The sequence below is a fragment of the Canis lupus genome, chromosome 38, assembly GCF_011100685.1.
Source record: "Canis lupus familiaris isolate Mischka breed German Shepherd chromosome 38, alternate assembly UU_Cfam_GSD_1.0, whole genome shotgun sequence".
In the NCBI taxonomy this organism is placed as follows: Eukaryota; Metazoa; Chordata; class Mammalia; order Carnivora; family Canidae; genus Canis; species Canis lupus.
This window is the reverse complement of record NC_049259.1, coordinates 15,434,826-15,457,453: the sequence shown is the minus strand read 5'-3', so window position 1 is coordinate 15,457,453 and position 22,628 is coordinate 15,434,826. Positions and strand designations below refer to the sequence as shown.

General features: G+C 38.3%; 1 protein-coding gene across 2 annotated transcripts in view; it reads left to right on the top strand.

Moving 5' to 3' along the window:
• The window catches only part of EPRS1 (glutamyl-prolyl-tRNA synthetase 1), a 68,961-nt gene extending 46,603 nt beyond the window's left edge, over positions 1-22,358 (top strand). For both annotated transcript variants that reach the window (XM_038586168.1, XM_038586167.1), the window contains 11 exons: positions 129-338; positions 727-799; positions 2,319-2,398; positions 2,825-2,926; positions 9,917-10,072; positions 10,596-10,793; positions 11,182-11,355; positions 14,687-14,847; positions 16,870-16,948; positions 21,826-21,890; positions 21,990-22,358. In XM_038586168.1, the coding sequence (XP_038442096.1) occupies positions 129-338; positions 727-799; positions 2,319-2,398; positions 2,825-2,926; positions 9,917-10,072; positions 10,596-10,793; positions 11,182-11,355; positions 14,687-14,847; positions 16,870-16,948; positions 21,826-21,890; positions 21,990-22,140 (1,449 nt within the window). In that variant the 3' untranslated portion in view covers positions 22,141-22,358. The remainder of the gene's footprint in view (positions 1-128; positions 339-726; positions 800-2,318; positions 2,399-2,824; positions 2,927-9,916; positions 10,073-10,595; positions 10,794-11,181; positions 11,356-14,686; positions 14,848-16,869; positions 16,949-21,825; positions 21,891-21,989) is intronic.
• Positions 22,359-22,628: the final 270 nt, after the last annotated feature.

Genomic DNA, 22,628 nt, shown 5'->3' with positions numbered 1-22,628 from the left:
GCACATTAAGAGGATATACCAACAGTGGAAGTCTCCAGATTTGGAGCTTGATGATCGTTCACTTGACACTGGTATTAAAATATTGGTTTAATTTAGGCTTCAAAGACTATATCTTTTTTTTTAAAAAGGTCATCACAAAGTCAGAAATGATTGAATATTATGATGTAAGTGGCTGCTATATTCTTCGTCCCTGGGCATATTCCATTTGGGAATCCATCAAGGACTTTTTTGATGCTGAGATCAAGAAACTTGGTGTTGAAAACTGCTATTTCCCCATGTTTGTGTCTCAAGGTGCGTTAGAGAAAGAGAAGACTCATGTTGCTGACTTTGCTCCCGAGGTAAGTTAGCTTGCTATATTTATTTTTGCAGTTTTCTCTCATAAACTCAAAAGTACGTTTTCAGTTTGCACTTGAACAGTAATTTAATTGGCAAGTTATAACAACCAATTTAGAGAAATCTAAAGCCATTTCAAAAAACAAAGCGTATATATTTCTACCTTCAGGGCAAATTACGATTCTGTTTCTTGTATTAGCTGGCTCTTACTTTTTGCTAAATATTTATAAGGACAGTAAGTATCTACTTTTCTTAGCATGAACAGGGGCAGTTATCTTAACTTGCCTTAATTTCTATAGCAAAAATGGAAATAGAGATTTGCCTGTACTTGTGCCATTTGTCTAAAATGCCATTAAAGATACATATATATGGAAAATGATTTTATTTTACTAGGTTGCTTGGGTTACAAGATCCGGCAAAACAGAGTTGGCTGAACCAATTGCCGTCCGTCCTACTAGTGAGACAGGTGAGGATGGGCCTCTGGGCATAGGAGAGCGAGCACTGCGATATGAAACAGAGACACGGCTGTAGTGTCCTCTCAATGCTGACTTTGTGACGTTTATGATCCTTCTTGACAGCACGTAGTTTAACGAGTGTTGATAAAGATGAATGTACACTGAGGATGCATAAAATTTTAGTTTCTATGCAGTATTCATTGCAGAGCTCTTTATCGTTAGAGTAAAGGTATTTTTTTAAACCACTTAAATCATTTTTTTTATTTGATACTATAATTTTTCAGAACTTTACAAGACTTTCATTCTTGGAATAATTTTAATTCTTGGAATTAAACTTATTAAACTTCTAATCATACAAGTTTGCCAACGCTGATGTTTTATGCCGTATTTTCTTACAAATTTTGTTACTTATTTTAATATGATATTTGTATAGAGTTTCTATAGATTACTAAGTGATTTCATTTATGTATTATATTCTTATAATAGTGAATGAGGAAGGTGGAGGCAGCAATTTTTCAGATTAAAAAAATAGGTCTCTGAAAGATTAAGTGATTTTCCTAACGTTACACATAGTAAATGAGAGCATCACTTGGCAATCTTGAGTTTTGGGGCTTGTCAGTGTTTTCCTAAGTGATTATCCATCTTGAATGAAGGATTCTTTGCTCTTTACTTCATACTTCTACTGATGCTTTTGTATATTATAAGGATGCATTATTGAAATGTGACACCAACTTTTTTCAGATTGGCAATCTTTAGTAATTTTAGATAGTCATGAGTAGGTGGAGATAAGACAGACACCTTCACTTTAACAGTTCATGGCAAGAGCGTTCATTCTCTGGATAGATGCATTGGATAGATTTTTTTTTTGTTATTTTTTTTTAAAGGCTTTATTTATTTATTCATGAGAGACAGAGAGGCAGAGATGTAGGCAGAGGGAGAAGCAGGCTCCATGCAGGGAGCCCGATGTGGAACTCGATCTGGGGACTGTGGGATCACCCCCTGAGCCAAAGGCAGATAGATGCTCAACTGCTGAGCCACCCGGGCGTCCCTGAGTTGGATAGATTTAATCTGCATTCTAGTTTGAATAGATAACTGTGCTAAGAGCAAGTTAGTTAACTTTTCTATGCTCAGATTCGGCATCTTTGATACTAAGGTTATGATATTGACTTTGTGGATTGAATGTGGGAAGTGACCAGCATAATGACTGTGGAGAAATTAACAGAGAGCATGATATGCTGTATCTTCATTTAGTGTTTCTGGAAATAAAACAGCTGAAAAGCAGTCAAATTAAATATGAAGTGTAAATCTCAGTGTGAAGAACAGAAAATCAGGTCACGTTTAAGTAGCTTTATTTACTTGAGTAATTTAATTTGCTTTATGCAATAATGTTACACGCGTTGGAAACACATTTACATAAACACAGCATTTTAATTTGTTACTTATTTGGCTGGTATAACTCTGACCAGCCTTCAAAAAGAAATGAAACCTTCAGTGACTAGCTTCAGTGACTATCTTCCTGTATCTTTGCAGTAATGTATCCTGCGTATGCAAAATGGGTGCAGTCACACAGAGACCTGCCCATCAGGCTCAATCAGTGGTGCAATGTGGTGGTACGTACGTACTCTTTTATTCTTTCTTTCTTTCTTTCTTTTAAGATTTATTTATTTATTTATTTATTCATAGAGATGCAGAGAGAGAGAGAGAGGCAGAGACACAGGCAGAGGGAGAAGCAGGCTCCATGCAGAGAGCCTAACGTGGGACTCGATCCAGGGTCTCCAGGATCACGCCCTGGGCTGCAGGCTAAACCGCTGCGTCACCGGGGCTGCCCCTCTTTTATTCTTTCATTATTCTTACACTTTTTTAAAGCGCGTTTTGTTCTTCCATATTTTTAGATTCAAAGGATTAAGAGAACGGAAGCATTTTGTTATCACAATTATGAATTACAGTTATGATTTCTGATTACTTGCCACATTAAACTGTTAATAAAAATGGGAAAACTCTCCATAATGATCAAATTGTGTTCTTGCTTCTCCCAGCGTTGGGAATTCAAACATCCTCAGCCTTTCCTACGTACTCGTGAATTCCTCTGGCAGGAAGGGCACAGTGCATTTGCCACTTTTGAAGAAGCAGCAGAAGAGGTATGAAGAGTTGTCTTCCTTATTAATTGTGTTCCATGTCTTTGTCTGGGCTGTGCTTCCCCCCTCTCCCCCACCTGTAAGTAATATAGTGTTATCTGTTTACATAGTAATCATTTAATCAATGACTCTAAACTGAAATTTGATCTCAAAATAACCTTAAAAGATAATTTCCTCATATACTTAACTTTGTTACTTGAAATTTATGTATCACCTGTTAAATAGAAGAAGAAAACAAGTTAATACAAATGTACATGGACTTAAGAAATGGCTTTAATGAAGTTTTATTAGAAAAGTGCTGTTTTAGATTTTCAGATGAAAATATTTTTGGGCTTCCAGGTATGAAGAAAATTATAATCCCGGGGATGAAATTAATTATTCTTCAGAAGATTTTTATCTTGGTTACTATAAATATATCATTAATAAACTTTTTCTTATATTCTGAATTTATGAACATTTTAAGAAGTTACTCAACTTCTTTTTACACTACTTTGTTGAATGTCTTCCTTATATATATATACACACTGGCTGCTTTAACCTTTCTTTTTTTTTTTTTTCTATATTTATTTATTTTTATTTTTTATTTTTTTATTGGTGTTCAATTTACCAACATACAGAATAACCCCCAGTGCCCGTCACCCAATCACTCCCACCCCCTGCCCTCCTCCCCTTCTACCACCCCTAGTTCGTTTCCCAGAGTTAGCAGTCTTTACGTTCTGTCTCCCTTTCTGATATTTCCCACACATTTCTTCCCCCTTCCCTTATATTCCCTTTCACTATTATTTATATTCCCCAAATGAATGAGAACATATAATGTTTGTCCTTCTCCGACTGGCTTACTTCACTCAGCATAATACCCTCCAGTTCCATCCACGTTGAAGCAAATGGTGGGTATTTGTCATTTCTAATAGCTGAGTAATATTCCATTGTATACATAAACCACATCTTCTTTATCCACTCATCTTTCGACGGACACCGAGGCTCCTTCCACAGTTTGGCTATTGTGGACATTGCTGCTAGAAACATCGGGGTGCAGGTGTCCTGGCGTTTCACTGCATCTGTATTTTTGGGGTAAATCCCCAACAGTGCAATTGCTGGGTCGTAGGGCAGGTCTATTTTTAACTCTTTGAGGAACCTCCACACAGTTTTCCAGAGTGGCTGCACCAGTTCACATTCCCACCAACAGTGTAAGAGGGTTCCCTTTTCTCCGCATCCTCTCCAACATTTGTGGTTTCCTGCCTTGTTAATTTTCCCCATTCTCACTGGTGTGAGGTGGTATCTCATTGTGGTTTTGATTTGTATTTCCCTGATGGCAAGTGATGCAGAGCATTTTCTCATAGTGCATTGTTGGCCATGTCTATGTCTTCCTCTGTGAGATTTCTGTTCATGTCTTTTGCCCATTTCATGATTGGATTGTTTGTTTCTTTGGTGTTGAGTTTAATAAGTTCTTTATAGATCTTGGAAACTAGCCCTTTATCTGATATGTCATTTGCAAATATCTTCTCCCATTCTGTAGGTTGTCTTTTAGTTTTGTTGACTGTATCCTTTGCTGTGTAAAAGCTTCTTATCTTGATGAAGTCCCAATAGTTCATTTTTGCTTTTGTTTCTTTTGCCTTCGTGGATATATCTTGCAAGAAGTTACTGTGGCCGAGTTCAAAAAGGGTGTTGCCTGTGTTCTTCTCTAGGATTTTGATGGAATCTTGTCTCACATTTAGATCTTTCATCCATTTTGAGTTTATCTTTGTGTATGGTTCACGAGAGTGGTCTAGTTTCATTCTTCTGCATGTGGATGTCCAATTTTCCCAGCACCATTTATTGAAGAGACTGTCTTTCTTCCAATGGATAGTCTTTCCTCCTTTATCGACTATTAGCTGACCATAAAGTTCAGGGTCCACTTCTGGGTTCTCTATTCTGTTCCATTGATCTATGTGTCTGTTTTTGTGCCAGTACCACACTGTCTTGATGACCACAGCTTTGTAGTACAACCTGAAATCTGGCATTGTGATGCCCCCAGATATGGTTTTCTTTTTTAAAATTCCCCTGGCTATTCAGGGTCTTTTCTGATTCCACACAAATCTTAAAATAATTTGTTCTAACTCTCTGAAGAAAGTCCATGGTATTTTGATAGGGATTGCATTAAACGTGTATATTGCCCTGGGTAACATTGACATTTTCACAATATTAATTCTGCCAATCCATGAGCATGGAATATTTTTCCATCTCTTTGTGTCTTCCTCAATTTCTTTCAGAAGTGTTCTATAGTTTTTAGGGTATAGATCCTTTACCTCTTTGGTGAGGTTTATTCCTAGGTATCTTATGCTTTTGGGTGCAATTGTAAATGGGATTGACTCCTTAATTTCTCTTTCTTCAGTCTCATTGTTAGTGTATAGAAATGCCACTGATTTCTGGGCATTGATTTTGTATCCTGCCACGCTACTGAATTGCTGTATGAGTTCTAGCAATCTTGGGGTGGAGACTTTTGGGTTTTCTATGTAGAGTATCATGTCATCGGCGAAGAGGGAGAGTTTGACTTCTTCTTTGCCAATTTGAATGCCTTTAATGTCTTTTTGTTGTCTGATTGCTGAGGCTAGGACTTCCAGTACTATGTTGAACAGCAGTGGTGAGAGTGGACATCCCTGTCTTGTTCCTGATCTTAGGGGAAAGGCTCCTAGTGCTTCCCCATTGAGAATGATATTTGCTGTGGGCTTTTCGTAGATGGCTTTTAAGATGTCGAGGAATGTTCCCTCTATCCCTACACTCTGAAGAGTTTTGATCAGGAATGGATGCTGTATTTTGTCAAATGCTTTCTCTGCATCCAATGAAAGGATCATATGGTTCTTGGTTTTTCTCTTGCTGATATGATGAATCACATTGATTGTTTTACGGGTGTTGAACCAGCCTTGTGTCCCAGGGATAAATCCTACTTGGTCATGGTGAATAATTTTTTTAATGTACTGTTGGATCCTATTGGCTAGTATCTTGTAGAATTTTTGCATCCATGTTCATCAGGGATATTGGTCTGTAATTCTCCTTTTTGGTGGGGTCTTTGTCTGGTTTTGGAATTAAGGTGATGCTGGCCTCATAGAACGAATTTGGAAGTACTCCGTCTCTTTCTATCTTTCCAAACAGCTTTAGGAGAATAGGTATGGTTTCTTCTTTAAATGTTTGATAAAATTCCCCTGGGCAGCCATCTGGCCCTGGACTCTTGTGTCTTGGGAGGTTTTTGATGACTGCTTCAATTTCCTCCCTGGTTATTGGCCTGTTCAGGTTTTCTATTTCTTCCTGTTCCAGTTTTGGTAGTTTGTGGCTTTCCAGGAATGCGTCCATTTCTTCTAGATTGCCTAATTTATTGGCGTATAGCTGTTCATAATATGTTTTTAAAATCGTTTGTATTTCCTTGGTGTTGGTAGTGATCTCTCCTTTCTCATTCATGATTTTATTAATTTGAGTCTTCTCTCTTTTCTTTTTAATAAGGCTGGCTAATGGTTTATGTATCTTATTAATTCTTTCAACGAACCAACTCCTGGTTCTGTTGATCTGTTCCACAGTTCTTCTGGTCTCGATTTCGTTGAGTTCTGCTCGAATCTTTATTAACTCTCTTCTTCTGCTGGGTGTAGGATCTATCTGCTGTTTTTTCTCTAGCTCCTTTATGTGTAAGGTTAGCTTTTGTATTTGAGTTCTTTCCAGTTTTTGAATGGATGCTTGTATTGCGATGTATTTCCCCCTTAGGACTGCTTTTGCTGCATCCCAAAGATTTTGAACGGTTTTATCTTCATTCTCATTAGTTTCCATGAATCTTTTTAATTCTTCCTTAATTTCCTGTTTGGCCCTTTCATCTTTTAGCAGGATGGTCCTTAACCTCCACGTGTTTGAGGTCCTTCCAAACTTCTTCTTGTGATTTAGTTCTAATTTCAAGGCATTATGGTCTGAGAATCTGCAGGGGACGATCCCAATCTTTTGGTATCGGTTCAGACCCGATTTGTGACCCAGTATGTGGTCTATTCTGGAGAAAGTTCCATGTGCACTTGAGAAGAATGTGTATTCAGTTGCGTTTGGATGTAAAGTTCTGTAGATATCTGTGAAATCCATCTGGTCCAGTGTATCATTTAAAGCTCTCGTTTCTTTGGAGATGTTGTGCTTAGAAGACCTATCGAGGGTAGAAAGAGCTAGATTGAAGTCACCAAGTATAAGTGTATTTATTATTATCTAAGTATTTCTTCACTTTGGTTAATAATTGATTTATATATTTGGCAGCTCCCACATTCGGGGCATATATATTGAGGATTGTTAAGTCCTCTTGTTGGATAGATACTTTAAGTATGATATAGTGTCCCTCTTCATCTCTCGCTACAGTCTTTGGGGTAAATTTTAGTTTATCTGATATAAGGATGGCTACCCCTGCTTTCTTTTGAGGACCATTCGAATGGTAAATGGTTCTCCAACCTTTTATTTTCAGGCTGTAGGTGTCCTTCTGTCTAAAATGAGTCTCTTGTAGACAGCAAATAGATGGGTCCTGCTTTTTTATCCAGTCTGAAACCCTGCGCCTTTTGATGGGGTCATTAAGCCCGTTCACATTCAGAGTTACTATTGAGAGATATGAGTTTAGTGTCATGATATCTATTCAGTCCTTGTTTTTGTGGACTGTTCCACTGAACTTCTTCTTAAAGGGGAATTTTAAGAGTCCCCCTTAAAATTTCTTGCAGAGCTGGTTTGGAGGTCACATATTCTTTTAGTTGCTGCCTGTCTTGGAAGCTCTTTATCTCTCCTTCCATTTTGAATGAGAGCCTTGCTGGATAAAGTATTCTTGGTTGCATGTTCTTCTCCTTTAGGACCCTGAATATATCCTGCCAGCCCTTTCTGGCCTGCCAGGTCTCTGTGGAGAGGTCTGCTATTACCCTATACTCCTCCCCATAAAAGTCAGGGATTTCTTGTGTCTTGCTGCTTTAAGGATCTTCTCTTTATCTTTGGAATTTGCAAGCTTCACTATTAAATGTCGAGGTGTTGAACGGTTTTTATTGATTTTAGGGGAGGATCTCTCTATTTCCTGGATCTGAATGCCTGTTTCCCTTCCCAGATTAGGAAAGTTTTCAGCTAGAATTTGTTCAAATACATATTCTGGTCCTCTGTCCCTTTCGGCGCCCTCGGGAACACCAATTAAACGTAAGTTTTTCTTCCTCAGGCTGTCGTTTATTTCCCTTAATGTATCTTCATGGTCTTTTTGTTGTTTGTCTCTTTTTTCCTCAGTTTCCTTCTTTGCTATCAACTTGTCTTCTATGTCACTCACTCGTTCTTCCACCTCGTTAACCCTCATCGTTAGGACTTCTAGTTTGGATTGCGTCTCATTCAATTGATTTTTAATTTCTGCCTGATTAGCTCTAAATTCTGCAGTCATGAAGTCTCTTGAGTCCTTTATGCTTTTTTCTAGAGCCACCAGTAGCTGTATAATAGTGCTTCTGAATTGGCTTTCTGACATTGAATTGTAATCCAGATTTTGTAACTCTGTGGGAGAGAGACTGTTTCTGATTCTTTCTTTTGAGGTGAAGTTTTCCTTCTAGTCATTTTGCTCAGTGCAGAGTGGCCAAAAGCAAGTTGTATTGGGAAAAGGAGAAAAAGAGAGGAGATAAAGAAGGAAAGAAAAGAGAAAGAGGGAAAAAAAAGGAAGAAAAAAAACGAAAAAAAGAAGAAAAAGAGAAAGAAAAAGAAAGAAAGGAAAAAAGGGGTGGGGGAAGGAAATCAAAAAGCAAAACAAAGCAAAACAAAACAACAACAACAAAAAAAGAGAAAGAAAAAAAAAAGAACCACTGGGGAGTATCTTCTGATTCTGTGTACTTTAAGTCCCTTGGCTTCCCCTGGAAATTGTCAGTCTAGCTGGTGTTCTGGGGGAGGGGCCTGTTGTGCTGATTTTCAGGTGTTAGCAGTTGGGGGAGCTGCTGTGCCCCTGCCTGGTGCAGGGCTCAGTGGGGGTCGTTTACCCCGTGAGGCCCCAGGAGCAACAGCCCCAGTGGCGGGGCCAGCTCTGGACACCTGGATTCAGCTCCGGCAGGAACTCCGGAGCTCTCCGTCTGCAGGGCCTGGAGGCTCCGGGGCGGGGCCGCTGATCTGCTCAGCTGGGGCAGGAGCGTCCTTGCTGTCCTGGGCCCTCCGGGCCTCTGCCTGTCCCGGGGGGAGGCCAGATCCTGGGCTGTGTCCCGGCGCCCTGTGCTGTTGGATTCGCGCTCCCGGCCGTGCAGCCCCCTCCGCGGAGCCGCCGCCCGAGCCCCTCCGAGCTGCTCCTGGAACCGCGCAGCCCCCTCCGCACGGAGCCTCTTCCTCTGCCCGAGCCCCTCCGAGCTGCTCCCGCCCCGCAGCCCCCTCCGCAGAGCCGCCGCCTGTGCCCCTCCGAGCTGCTCCGGGTCCTGCCGTGCTCGCTGCAGCCCTTAGGGAGCTCGGCGCACTCTCCTGGGTGCGCAGTTGCTCTGTTACTGTCCTAGGGAACCTGAGGACATCCCCGCCCTCCTGGGTCCTGCTCTACCTCCCCGCGAGCCCCTTTCCGCCCGGGAAGGTTGGTGCAGCTCCTGCTTCTCCGGGACGGGGCTCTCCTGTCCTGGGGACACTCGCCCTGGCCTCAGCCCAGCTCCTTGCGGGGCCCCTCCCCGTTGGATGCCTTTGTTTCTTTATTTCTTTTTTCCCCGTCTTCCTACCTTGATAGAAGCGCGAACTCTTCTCACTGTAGCATTCCAGGTGTTCTCTCTTTAATTCTCAGGCCGAATTCATAGATTTTCAGGATAATTTGAAGGTTTTCTAGGTAATTTGGTGGAGACAGGTGATTTGGAGACCCTACTCTTCGCCATCTTGCCCCTCCACCTGTGCTTTAACTTTCTGTATGAAAATGTTTTTATTGTTTGATGTGCTTTTCCCACCATAGTTGGTTTAAAATAGTATAGTTTTAAAGGTCTCTAAGAAATAAAATACACCATAAATGTGAGTGCTTTCATATTTAAAATTTTGTTACAGGTCTTACAGATACTTGACTTATATGCTAAGGTATACGAAGAACTCCTGGCAATTCCTGTTGTAAAAGGCAGAAAGACTGAAAAGGAGAAATTTGCAGGAGGAGATTACACAACTACCATAGAAGCATTCATATCCGCTAGTGGAAGAGCCATCCAGGTACCCCAGCAAGTGCTGTGTAGGGTTCATAGTGACCATAAGCATAGCCTGTGAGCACATCTAACAGACTTTTGGCATCAGAGAAGTAGACTCTTTTTAAAAAAAATCAGCATATTTCATGTGCTTTTTAGACGATGTTATAATTTCAAGCTTTTCTATCCCATTCTTATAATGCTCTAAGATCAGTGAAGTGAAGGCTCATATCCCGAATTACCAAAGCATGGATTCTTTTTTTAACCAAAGTTGAAGTTATTCCTGTGAAAGGGGTGGCTCACATGCAGGGAGCCCGAAGTGGGACTCAATCCCGGGTCTTCAGGATCAGGCCCTGGGCTGAAGGCGGCACTAAACCGCTGAGCCACCCGGGCTGCCGTTGTTGTATCATTTAGGTTTTAAAAACTTAATATAAGAAAACCGAGGAACAAAAAACCTGTCTAGTATCATTTTAAAGTGTATGGTCTTACCGAAATCATTTTCAAAGGCATAACTAGTTCTTAAAATTAATGCTTGTATTTCTCTATCTTAGGGAGCAACATCACATCATTTAGGGCAGAATTTTTCCAAAATGTTTGAAATTATTTTTGAAGATCCAAAGACACCAGGAGAGAAACAATTTGCCTATCAGAACTCCTGGGGCCTGACAACTCGAACTATTGGTGTTATGACAATGGTTCATGGAGACAACATGGGCTTAGTATTACCACCGCGTGTAGCTTCTGTTCAGGTAAGAAAAATATTTCTGTTTATCATTCTTTTTATAAAATACAGTCTTTATCTTAGTATTGTGTAGCTATGTGTATCATATCTGTTACTTTTTTCTCTCTTAATTTTTAGCTGCTTTTTATACAAAACTTTTAGAAATCGTCTTTTGAAATGGTTTACAAGAAGTTTAATGAAATATAGTAGGTCAAATGAAGGTGCACTTAGCATAGATGAGTAATATGCAGCTGATTGGTAGACATTCCATGGAGATTAGAAATCACAAAAGTTGATCTGTGTTAAAATTTATTGTTCCCCAGAGGTTTTGATTCCTGCATATCATGCAGCAGCATGACTATAATACTTTGTATGCTATTTCTTTGTATAAATTTGTGATACTATGTTCGTTCTAGGTTGTGGTTATTCCTTGTGGCATTACAAATGCACTTTCTGAAGAAGACAGAGATGCTTTGATTATAAAATGCAATGATTATCGAAGGCGGTTACTCAGTGTTAATGTTCGAGTTAAAGTTGATTTGCGAGATAACTATTCTCCGGGTTGGAAATTCAATCACTGGGAACTCAAGGTAAATTCTTCAGTTGCATCTTTTACTTCCATACTCCCAATTTGGATTTAGATTTTCTTTATGTAAGCTTTTATAAAACATAAGACTTTCTCATTACTCTTCTCTGTTTGGATGGTTGTAGGTTTTTTTTCTTCTTCACTTAAATTTCACTTAATTTTCACACAGTCCAAATCTTGATAAGAGTCATACTTAAAGTTTATATATTTGTTAAAATTAAAACCTTTTTTGTGGAAGTTTATTTTTATTACATTAGGATAAAAATGTTCTTGAAGACCTTGTATATGATTAATAAACCTCAAAGGGATATTATACTAAAATGTTTATATCAGGAATTCATATAATAAATAAGCTATTTAAACAGTAAGACTATCAGAATAATGGTACATGGTTATCTCCTAGCTGTCATTTTGACAGCTGATCAGTAAAACATAAATTAATATCATATTTGGTTTTTCATACTACTTTGTTTCATACCCATTTGTTGATTTTATTTTGTATATTCAAGGCTAAATTCTGATTTTAATGTTTTTAATGTGAATTTCATTTATTGCACATTGTCATTAGTAGATGATCTATTTTCTAAATTCTATTTTTTCCAACATCTCGAATTTAACTTCTTTCATATGCTTTACTAAGGGAATCTTAATAGATTAAGCAGTTAGGGTAGTCAAGAATTTCTAAACTCCTATTACAGGAAATAGATGAGAAGATGTAGTAATATTGCAGCTCCAAGGTGATTCCAAGTGTGGAAGCTCAGCAACATTGGGATTATTCAGTATGAACACTTACAGGGTTCCCAGAGTTGCTGGTATATATACCTCTATTTGTTTTAATCGACCCCTAAGGTCAATCTTCTGTGCTAAAAATTAGTAGTTATATTGATTTTGTTCCCTTTTATATAATACACCATTCCCTTTACTTATTCTCCTACCTTTAATGAAGACTTTAAAAATAAATATTTTCTGACATAATTTTCCTTTAATTGCAGTATTTTTTTTTTTACTTAGAAATAGTGGTTGTGTGATTCCAGTAGCAGCCTGTTTGACCCTATGCGTTCTTGCCTGAGATTCCAGATATTAAAGGAGAAACGTTTTCTTTGCTACTGGTTGGATTGAAAGGGGAGAAAAGGCATCCATATACACTTCTCCCTTCTATGTTCCTCCTCTCCTCACTTCTCCTAGTACGACTGACTTGACTTTGTTCCTCTCTCCCTCTGGTTAATACCCTGATGAGCCCACACTGTGAAGGAGATACTTAGTATGAGTAGGTTCTGCTACAACTTCCTTGTCTTCAATTCTCAGGAAGAAAACAGAGCACCTTAAGTTCTCAACTAGATGCCTAAGAATAAAGAACACCGAGAGGGGTCACTAGTTAGTGAAAAGCACTGATAGTACTTCTTAATGCCATTTTATCTCCATTTAATCCAAGGATTCCTGAGGAAAAAAAATATTTTGGAAGATCCAGTTTCATATTCATTTGGTAGTGATTAACTTTGTACAAAGAGGCATTTGAGGGGGTGAGGTGGGATGTGTATGGATTGGGAGACCCAGTTTAATAACTGGGGCTTATGGTTTGGTTACCACTCCAGAGCCCAGTGACTCCCACTTCTTTAGTACCTCTTCCTGTATTATGAAAATAGGGGAAAATAATATGAGTGAATTAACTTTTCTTTTTTCCTCTTCTTTTTAAAAGATTTTATTTATTTATGAAAGACACAGAGAGAGAGGCAGAGACACAGGCAGAGGGAGAAGCAGGCTGCATGCAGGGAGCCTGATGTGGGACTTTGGGACTTGATCCCGGGACTCCAGAATCACGCCCTGAGCCAAAGGGAGGTGCTCAACCATTGAGCCACCCAGGTGTCGTCCCCATGCCAGGTTATTCTCATGCTAAGATGCCCTCTCACCCAAATGAGGGTATGTTGCCCTGCTCTGGGCTGCCATGGCTCTCCTCGTCCAGTACAGGAGCCAGTCCTGTTGCTGCTAGTTGGCTTGTCATTTTAGTTCCTTTACTCAGGTATAGTTGTTCAGCCTTTCTTTGTCCTTCATGACGTGGGCATTTTTGTAAGTATAGGTCAATTATTTTAAAGAATATTCCTCAGTTTTGACAAAATTACTCGTTAATTTTTGCCTTTTCTAGTAACTTTCCTTCTCTCTTCCAGCTGAGGATAGTTTCCCACTTCTGATTTTCTGTATGCATGCCTTATTTACTTGACAAAACATGAAACTAAAGGACAGGATCTGTTTCTTTTTATTCCTCTTGTAAATCTCATTGCAGTTAGCACTGTTAACACATGCATACATTAGGTGAATAAAGAAAAAACAGTAAAATGATGTAATATTTAGCATACAATAATTTGTTCCATGGTGTTCATTATTTTATAAGTCTTCCCTATAGGTAAATCTTTTTCTTTTTTTTGTGGAATAACACTTAAAAATTTTCCTGTGACTTTGATTTGGGGGACTCTCATCAGATAAACTCTATATATAGGGACTCCTAACTTAAATTGGAAAACTCCAAATTAGTTTTAGAGGATCATTTGCTCAAGAAGTTGTTTAAAAAACACCTACTGTTTATCAGGTAAGGTTCTTGATCTTAAAAAATAAGGTATCTCTGGGCCTTTTTCCCCTCCTGGAATATGCATAAGGGTTGAACATTCCCAGGCTTAAACTTCCTATACTTTCTTTGTAGAATCCAAAGGGAATAGGGGAATGGTTCCCAGAATGTAGTCCTAGCATCATTTGAGAACTTGTTAGAAATATGATCCTTTAGGCCCCATTCCTGGACTTACTGTAATAAGAAATTGAAGCGGGTAGAGCCCAGCAAGTCTGTGCTTTGACAAGCCCTTCACAGATGCTGGTGCATGCTAGAGTATCCAGAGCTAAGACCTACCAACCAAACCACACCATTGTACCATGAATGAGTCACAGATGTGCCAAAGTGATTTGGGGTGGCCTTCAGTTCAAAAAGCCTTCTCTGGTTCCCACCTTGTGTCATACATACAAAGGGACCTTTCTCTGCTGCTCTTTTGTGAGAAAAGTTAGGAATATTGATCTAGACAGCACTATCCTCATGTTTTTCCATTAAACACTCTTAGCTCAAAACCACTTGGGCAGTACATTTTTTCTTAGTTTTATACGTTCTTATTGGAATAGGTTTCTGTATGATCTCAGGAATATTGCCTGCACTTTTTATTGTTTGCTTCTGCCTTTGATTTTTTGGGTTTTTTTGTTTGTTTGTTTGTTTTTGTTTGTTTGTTTTGGGTTTTTATGATTTATAGTAGGTAAAGCCATGAGTGGAGACAGGCATATATCATGCCTTTTTTGTTTTTTAGGGGGTTCCAATCAGACTTGAAGTTGGGCCACGTGATATGAAGAGCTGCCAGTTTGTAGCTGTCAGACGAGATACTGGAGAAAAGCTGACAGTTGCTGATAATGAGGCTGAGACTAAACTTAAAGCTATTTTGGAAGACATCCATGTGAACCTGTTTACAAGGTTAGTTCCTTAGGATTGCTTTTGTCTCTGATCTAGTTTTTGAGAGCTGTACCGAGGAATTTTTTGAGTGCCCCAGCTGGAAGTCATCTTTCTCTCTGAACTCTCATGGTTCTTAATTTGTCTTTCTCTTTGTTTTTGACTTGGTATCATGATTTTTCCAAGGGCTTTCTGCCTTCTACGATTTGCGGAGCTGGCCTGTCTGACCCATGGACTAATTTGGGTTGACTTTAAGTCCAGGCTTTTATGACATAGAACTTTGAGGGATAAGGCATTGATTCTCACCTGCTGGATACACATTAGCAGCACTACCTAGGAAGCTTTAAAAAATACCAGTGCCTAAACCCCTCTCCAGAGATGTTAATTTAGTTGGTCTAGAGTGAGGGTGGCAGCTGTAGTTTAAAAGCTCCCCACGTGATTATGACATGTAGCTAAGGCTATTGACTGGGATTGGAAGCCTGAGGTAAAAGGAAGCTTCAGGGTTGCCCTGGCCTGTGGAGATGGGTCTTCTAGAATCAGAAATATCAGGGCAGAGGCACTAGAAGATCGGTGTAGAGGTGTGGCACCTTATTTTCTTTCCTACCCACCTGTGGCAAAGAGGAAGGCCCACTACCACTTGCAGTAGAGGCTCATTTTGGGAGAAGGTAGCACCTTCATCTTATGTATTCATAGGTCTTCTCATACTTTGTACCAAACTTGTATTAGGCCTTAATAAATCATGCATTTAAGGAATGAACTAATTTTAGCCTCAGCATTGGTGCTTATGTGATTTTGGTCAAGTGATTTCTCTTCTCTTTGCTTGCTTACCCTGAAAGGGAATGATAATGAGTCTCTTAACGTCAAACATTTGCTTAGCCTGCTAATGAATAGTACATTTGAAGTCCATCTGAACTAAGAACAGGTAGTATTGTCAGAGGTGAAAGATCGGAAAGCTGCCTGTCCTTATTGCTGCTATTTAAGGTAATGCATTTATTTAGTACAGTGGTTCTTTGCTAGAGATTTTTCTTCAGTCACCTGGGAGGTTTAGGAATAGAAACATACCTGAGCCTCACACCTGGAGTTTCTGATCCAGTGGTTTTAAGATAGGTTCTGGTTATCTGTAGTGTTAAAATGTTCTCTGTGTGATTCAGATGCACATCTCTGGTTGGAAAACCACTGCTTTAGAGTGGCTAAAAAGCAGTTTTTTCATTGACATTTTTGTTCAGTAAATTTGTTAATAATGTAGGTTTCATAAAGGCTTAAGCCTGAAAAGTGGTTTATTTACTTACTTTTTTTTCTTCTGGATTTCATTGGCTGTAACTTACAGGGGCCTGGCTTACTATGAAAAAGTCAGAAGAAGAGGATTTGGTGGAGAGCGGGCAGTTACTGGCACAGAATTCACATGGTCTTAGTCCTGAGATGCAGAAAAGAAAAACATGCTTTCTCTTTCTTGGTCACCACCCATGAGTCGTTCTCATGTAATGTGTGATTTTGAATGGGAAAGAGAATAATACTTATTTCCATTTATAAAACTGGAAGTTCTTATAAAAGAATTATATAGTGTATGAAAATAGCTCAAATAATGTGTATTTATGGTCTTTGCTATTTTAACACATTTTCATGTTTGGTGTTTGAGTCTCACAATAATCCTGTAACGACAGTTAGACTTACTTTTCCAATTTTGTAGAAGGGAAAAAACTAAGACCAAAGAGGTTTTAAAATAACACAGACTCATAAATGGTAAGCAGTATAGCCAGGGATAGAATAGAATGTTGGTCAGTAGAGATATAATGGCAATAACAAAAGTAATTATTACCTGTTGCATGCTTGGCAAATTCTCCTTTTCTTTAGTGTTAATAGTAATACGGTGATGAGTTCACTGAGATTTACAGTATATCACTGCTAGCAGCAAAGCTGAGATTCAAATTGAGATGTTCTCACTTCCAGGATATTGCTCTTTTGTTAAATTGCACTAATTAAAAAAAAAAAAACTTTGTCATATTAGTAAGAAAAAACATGTATTCTTTTGCAATTATATTTTAATAGGGCTTCTGAAGACCTTAAGACTCATATGGTTGTGGCCAATACAATGGAAGACTTCCAGAAAATGCTAGATTCTGGGAAGGTAAGAGACTTCTGAGATGTTTCGTATATAGAAATATTTCAGCAATGGTATTTTAAGACTCACTGAATTTATGCATGATATTAATCCCTTCTTCAAGGCCGGTCACACAACAGGATTATATATTACTCCACATTCTATCCTCTGTTTTCCATTGGCTTTCTCAAAGCATTACAGCATTGTATCATTTTTGGATAGCACTGTGAACTGATTATATAAAAGCTTTTTCTCATGATTGAAATGCTGGCTAAACAACATTCATTCTGTATGACCCCTAGTGTTTTAAATCTTGAAATTTGGGGGGTGCCTGGGTGGCTCAGTCAGTTAAGCAACTGCCTTCAGCTCGGGTCATGATCCCAGGGTCCTGAGATTGAGTTCATGTCTGGCTCCCTGCTTAGTGGAAAGCCTACTTCTCCCTCCCTCTCTGCCCTTCTGCCCCGGTCATGCTCACTCTCTCTTTATCGCAAATAAATAAAATCTTTAAAAAAAACTTTTTTCACTTTTCAGCTGAATTAAGTTCCTGAAGTAAGCATTGCTGTAATGTAATGTGCATATTCCTAAAATCAGATTAAAAGTCTATGTCAAGGGCAGCCCGGGGGGCTCAGTGGTTTAGCGCTGTCTTTAGTCCAGGGCATGATCCTGGAGACCCGGGATCAAGTCCCAAGTCGGGACTCCCTGCATGAAGCCTGCTTCTCCCTCTGATCTGTGTGTCTGCCGCTCTCTCTCTCTCTCTCTGTGTCTCTCATGAGTAAATAAATAAAATCTTAAAAAAAAAAAGTCTATGTAAAATATTTCAATTCTCTGACCATTTATACTTTTCCTGATCTTAATTGATTGAACTTTTCTGAAGAATAAAGGGGAAAATACTGCTCATGTCTAAGCCTATTTTTCAGAATGAGTGGGTACTTCAGGCTCCTTTAAAAGACCTAGGTCTTTCTAATTAGGTACTAGTGATTCTTTAAAATTTTAAGTTTTAGGTGTTATGGGTATGCAGATGTTCTTAGCTGAAACTTTTAATTATCATAGAGAAGAGGTCCTGTTTTGCAAAATTATTAATTACTAGAATGAATCACTTATGAACTTTAGTATTCTAGTATTCATGCTTGATTTTACAACCAGTCCTGTGTTCTCAGGTTATAAATGAGAGAAAACCATGGACCAGAGTCTAACTGAATTACCCTGAGCTCTACAGAGGCAGACTTGTCCTACTATTTATTTATTTATTTATTTTTGGTCCTACTATTTAGATCTTTCTCCTCAGTTTAATGCACTTTGCTCTGTATCTTTTTGCTTATTTATTTATTTATTTATGTTTTTTTTTTTAGGACTATTCAGAGAGAGAGAGAGAGAGAGAGAGAGAGAGAGAGGGGCAGAGACACAGGCAGAGGGAGAAGCAGGCTCCATGCAGGGAGCCTGAGGTGGGACTCGATCCTGGGTCTCCAGGATCACGCCCTGGACCGAAGGCGGCGCTAAACCGCTGAGCCATCTGGGCTGCCCTAAGATTTTATTTTAAAGTAATCTCTATACCCATTGTGGGGCTTAAACTCACAAACCCAAGATCAGGAGTTGTGTGCTCCACCAACTGAGCCAGCCAGGCGCCCTTATTTCTTTTTAATTCATGCTGAGAGTATAAGGCATAATTTTAATTGGTTAGAGTCATAACCTCTTAATATGTTACTGCATGAGCTGGGACAGTGTTAATCTCTTTGGCTCTCAGTTTACCGCTCTATAAAATGAGTACAAGATAGATAATCTTAAAATCCCCTTCAGATCCACAATCCTTGCCTTTTTATTTTAGTTTATTGCCTTTGTGATCTTCCATCTTTCTGGTTTCCATAATTTGTCACTTGACTCGGATTACGTACTTCTAATAGAAGGCTAGGGAAATAGGAAATAGCCATCTAGCTGATGCAGTGTGTACTTTTTCTTTCACTGTGATTTATTTATGATTATTTTATTTCTGTTCCATTACTGAATTTTAAAGTTTCATCTATTACAGAAGTGCTGTAGTAATCCATGTTTGCAATACAGTCTGGTAAAGGTATTACATAAGAGTTAATAAATCGATAGAGTAACTATCAGTTAATCTCTTGCTTTCAAAGAAATGAATCTCAGCAGGTCTTAGTAGAGTCATATCTTTTATTCTGCTATTAGGTCAGAGATTTCAACATCTATTCTAAAGCACAAAGTAGTATATATTAGCTGTATGTCCAAAGAGCACATAGAGATTAGAGTAGATTTGGTTTCTTGTATTCAGTAGCCACTTCCACCCCCACCTCACACCACATCGGTCAGCTTTGGTGTGGTGACTGACCATCAAGCAACCTTTGAGGCTATTGTAAATAAAGCTGTTTTTACCAGGTGGAGAGAAGGAGAAAGGGATCTTTGGAACTTGAATGTAGGTGAAAGTTTGATTTTTCTACTCTTCTTTGTTGGCCTAAATGAAAAAACAATCATATCTGATTTATAGAACTTGAGTTAATTTTTCCAATGGGATGGATGATCTCTATTAAATGAAAAATGTTATTTTTGTATAGTTAGATATATAAAAATATATGTTTTTTTTACCGTTGACATATATTGCTAACCTGTTGATCACTGTGATTTTTGAGTAATGATAATTCTCATCATTATCATTTTCTACCACAGAATTGAAGATCTCATACATTGCAAAAAATTACATCTTTTTGTAGCATAGAAAGATAATAAAAAAATTAAAGACCTTTCTGTAATTGAATAAACAGCATGAAACTGTATTATCCTTTCATATAAATGAATTACATGCAAAAATAATCAGAAATTTCTGGTCTTATTACCTATACTTTACTTTGAAGCTACAAAGAATTGAAACATGGGTTTGTACAAAATTGTCATTTATAAGTCTAAGTAACTTGAGTTTGTTTCACGCTATACCATTTTAGGTTCTAAAAATTATTATCTTAGGGGTGCCTGGGTGGCTCAGTCAGTTAAGCATCTGACTGGCTCAGGTCATGATCTCAGGGTCCTGGGATCAAGCCCCACATCAGGCTTTCTGCTCAGCGAGGAGCCTGCTTGTCCCTCTGTCCCACCCCCTCTGGTCATGCTCTGTCACTCTCTCAAATAAATAAAATCTTTAAAAAAATTATTTTAGATATACCTTCTCAAGGCTCAGTAATTTTTTATTGCAGTAAAAGAAAATGAGGCCATTTACTGTAAAATCTGTTAAAGATTTGAAAGTACAGCTGTGTGGGGGTTAAAAAAATAAAATTTTCTGAGAAACCAAATTTAAATTTATTACCCAAAGACATCTTTGTGATTTAAGTCTTAATATTTTTATCATTGCACAGTGACCATGGTTAAAACTTTTCCCCCATTCTGTCTTTTATAATTAATTTTAAACAATACTTTTATGAATGTACATTCTTTTCATGCTGTTTGTACAAATGCTAATGATTTACCAAGTTTCAATATGGGAGGGGTAACTCTGGGTTATTTTGGCTCTTGTATCTCTAGGTTTATTTTTACTTCCAGTTTTCATTGCACAGTTTCCTTTAAAAGCTTTTAAGATATGTATTACCTCCATCCCTTCCACCTTTTCTTCACCCACTCACTCCCACCCCACCCCCAAGATTTTCCTAGCAATTTGCCACTTCTTCATTGTCTTAAGACAGATTATGAAAATAACAGTTTATCAATTTGGGGAATTTGGCTAACACATTTTGCTGAACGAACGTAAGAGACAGATGACTAACCACTCCTCACCCTGGAATAATGTTCATGATGAATTACTTGTTCTTTTTGTAATTTCCTAATGTCAATGTCCTTGCACTTTACTTCTTAAAGAAGCCTTTTGAACTATATTTAACCAAATTCTGAGTGCCTTGGGTTTACAGGAGAGTCTTAGTTTGAGTATGAAATGTGTAGCTCTAAATAGTTGATCAGAAATTGATGAAAAAAAAAAAAATAAATAAATAAAAAAGAAATTGATGAAGCTGGATAGTTTCCTATCCGTTTTTAAACAGACATTTCTAATGTATGGGGATTGTCCACACCTTTGATCTCACGACTAACCTCGATCTCCAGGAATATTCTGTAGAACTGTTATATAATTGTTATTGCATACAAACCTCATTTTGAAGTAGACATGATATGAAAAGTTTAGGATTTACAACTGAAAGACATCTTAATTCTTGTCTAGTCCAGTACACATTTTACAAAAGAAAATTCGAAGCTAGAGATTTTCCAGCAGGCAGTGAATTTCAAAATGAGAGTAAAATCCCAGGTCTCTTGAGTTTGCCCATTATTCTGTATGATCTATGAAAGAAAATTTAAGACGTTGCTTTTTCTAATAATACAAAATGATTTTTGACTTTTGAGTACCTTTGGACTTTAAAAATGATTCACTTAACCTATAACAGTGTGACATAAAGTGAGGTTTACCTGATTGTTAATTATTATTGTTAATACCAGTTTCAAAATCCATTTACTGTTTGTCATCTCCCCTCTGTCCTCCTTGTAACTGTTTACCTAAGCAGGGCAGGTGGTAGTCCAGATTTGAAATGAGGGAGGTACAGCTGGAGTTAGGACTCAGGTCTGCTCATCCTTCCTTTCTTCTCTTCGGAGACTGCTTTGTAGCTAGTTTATTTGGACATTGAAGTGTGTTACAAAGATGTTTTTGTGTTGTCTTGATGTTTTATGGTGTGTGGGTTTTGGGATCCTGGAAAAACATTTTCTGAACCCTGGCACCTCCTGAGTAGTGTTCCTTGCAGGTTTTCAAAGGTACCAGGGCCTGAAAAAGGCTGGGAGACCTGTCCTTTCTGTTTGTCAGTTTAATAACCACTCGAGTGTTCTTCTACAGAATAGGAGTTAATAAATACTGAATATTTGTCCTTTTTTATTAGATTGCTCAAATTCCATTCTGTGGGGAAATTGACTGTGAAGACTGGATCAAAAAGACCACTGCCAGGTAAATATGGGAACAAACAGAACTTGTGAGGATCACAGTAACAACGAATGGGAATATGAAGCATAAGTAAACGGAATTATTATTTGTTTTTAATTGCAGGGATCAAGATCTTGAACCTGGTGCTCCATCCATGGGAGCTAAAAGTCTTTGCATCCCCTTCAAACCACTCTGTGAGCTGCAGCCTGGAGCCAAATGCATCTGTGGCAAGAACCCGGCCAAGTACTATACCTTGTTTGGCCGTAGTTACTAAGGGATAAAACAGAACTCCTATCTCCAACCCTCCTCACTTTTTAAAAAATTGATATTAATATCTTCCCTGATATAAACAGTTTTATGATTTTTTAAAATAAAAGTTCTAATAGAAGGTCATGTGAGACACAAACACCATATTCTTATGCCTAAATTAACAGTGGGAAAGAAGACTTTTCTGTAAACAACCCCTATAATAAATATCATGAACTAATATAATACTGTCTTATGTGCTCATTTGTTTCTGAACCCTGTGCTACGGGATATTCTTAACAAAGAGCTGTAGAAAACTGAACCCTTAGGTAACTGCTCTTGGTCTAAGCATCCCTCATGGTTCAGACCTCGAACAAGCATTGATCTCGTTTTATGTATGCTCAAGTGCTTCCCTTCCTTAACTCCTGCTGAATCTAAAACTGTCCTAAACCTTTCTGTTTGAAACAAAACAAAACAACAAATGGACAAAAAGCCAAAAAAAAAAAAAAAAGAAAA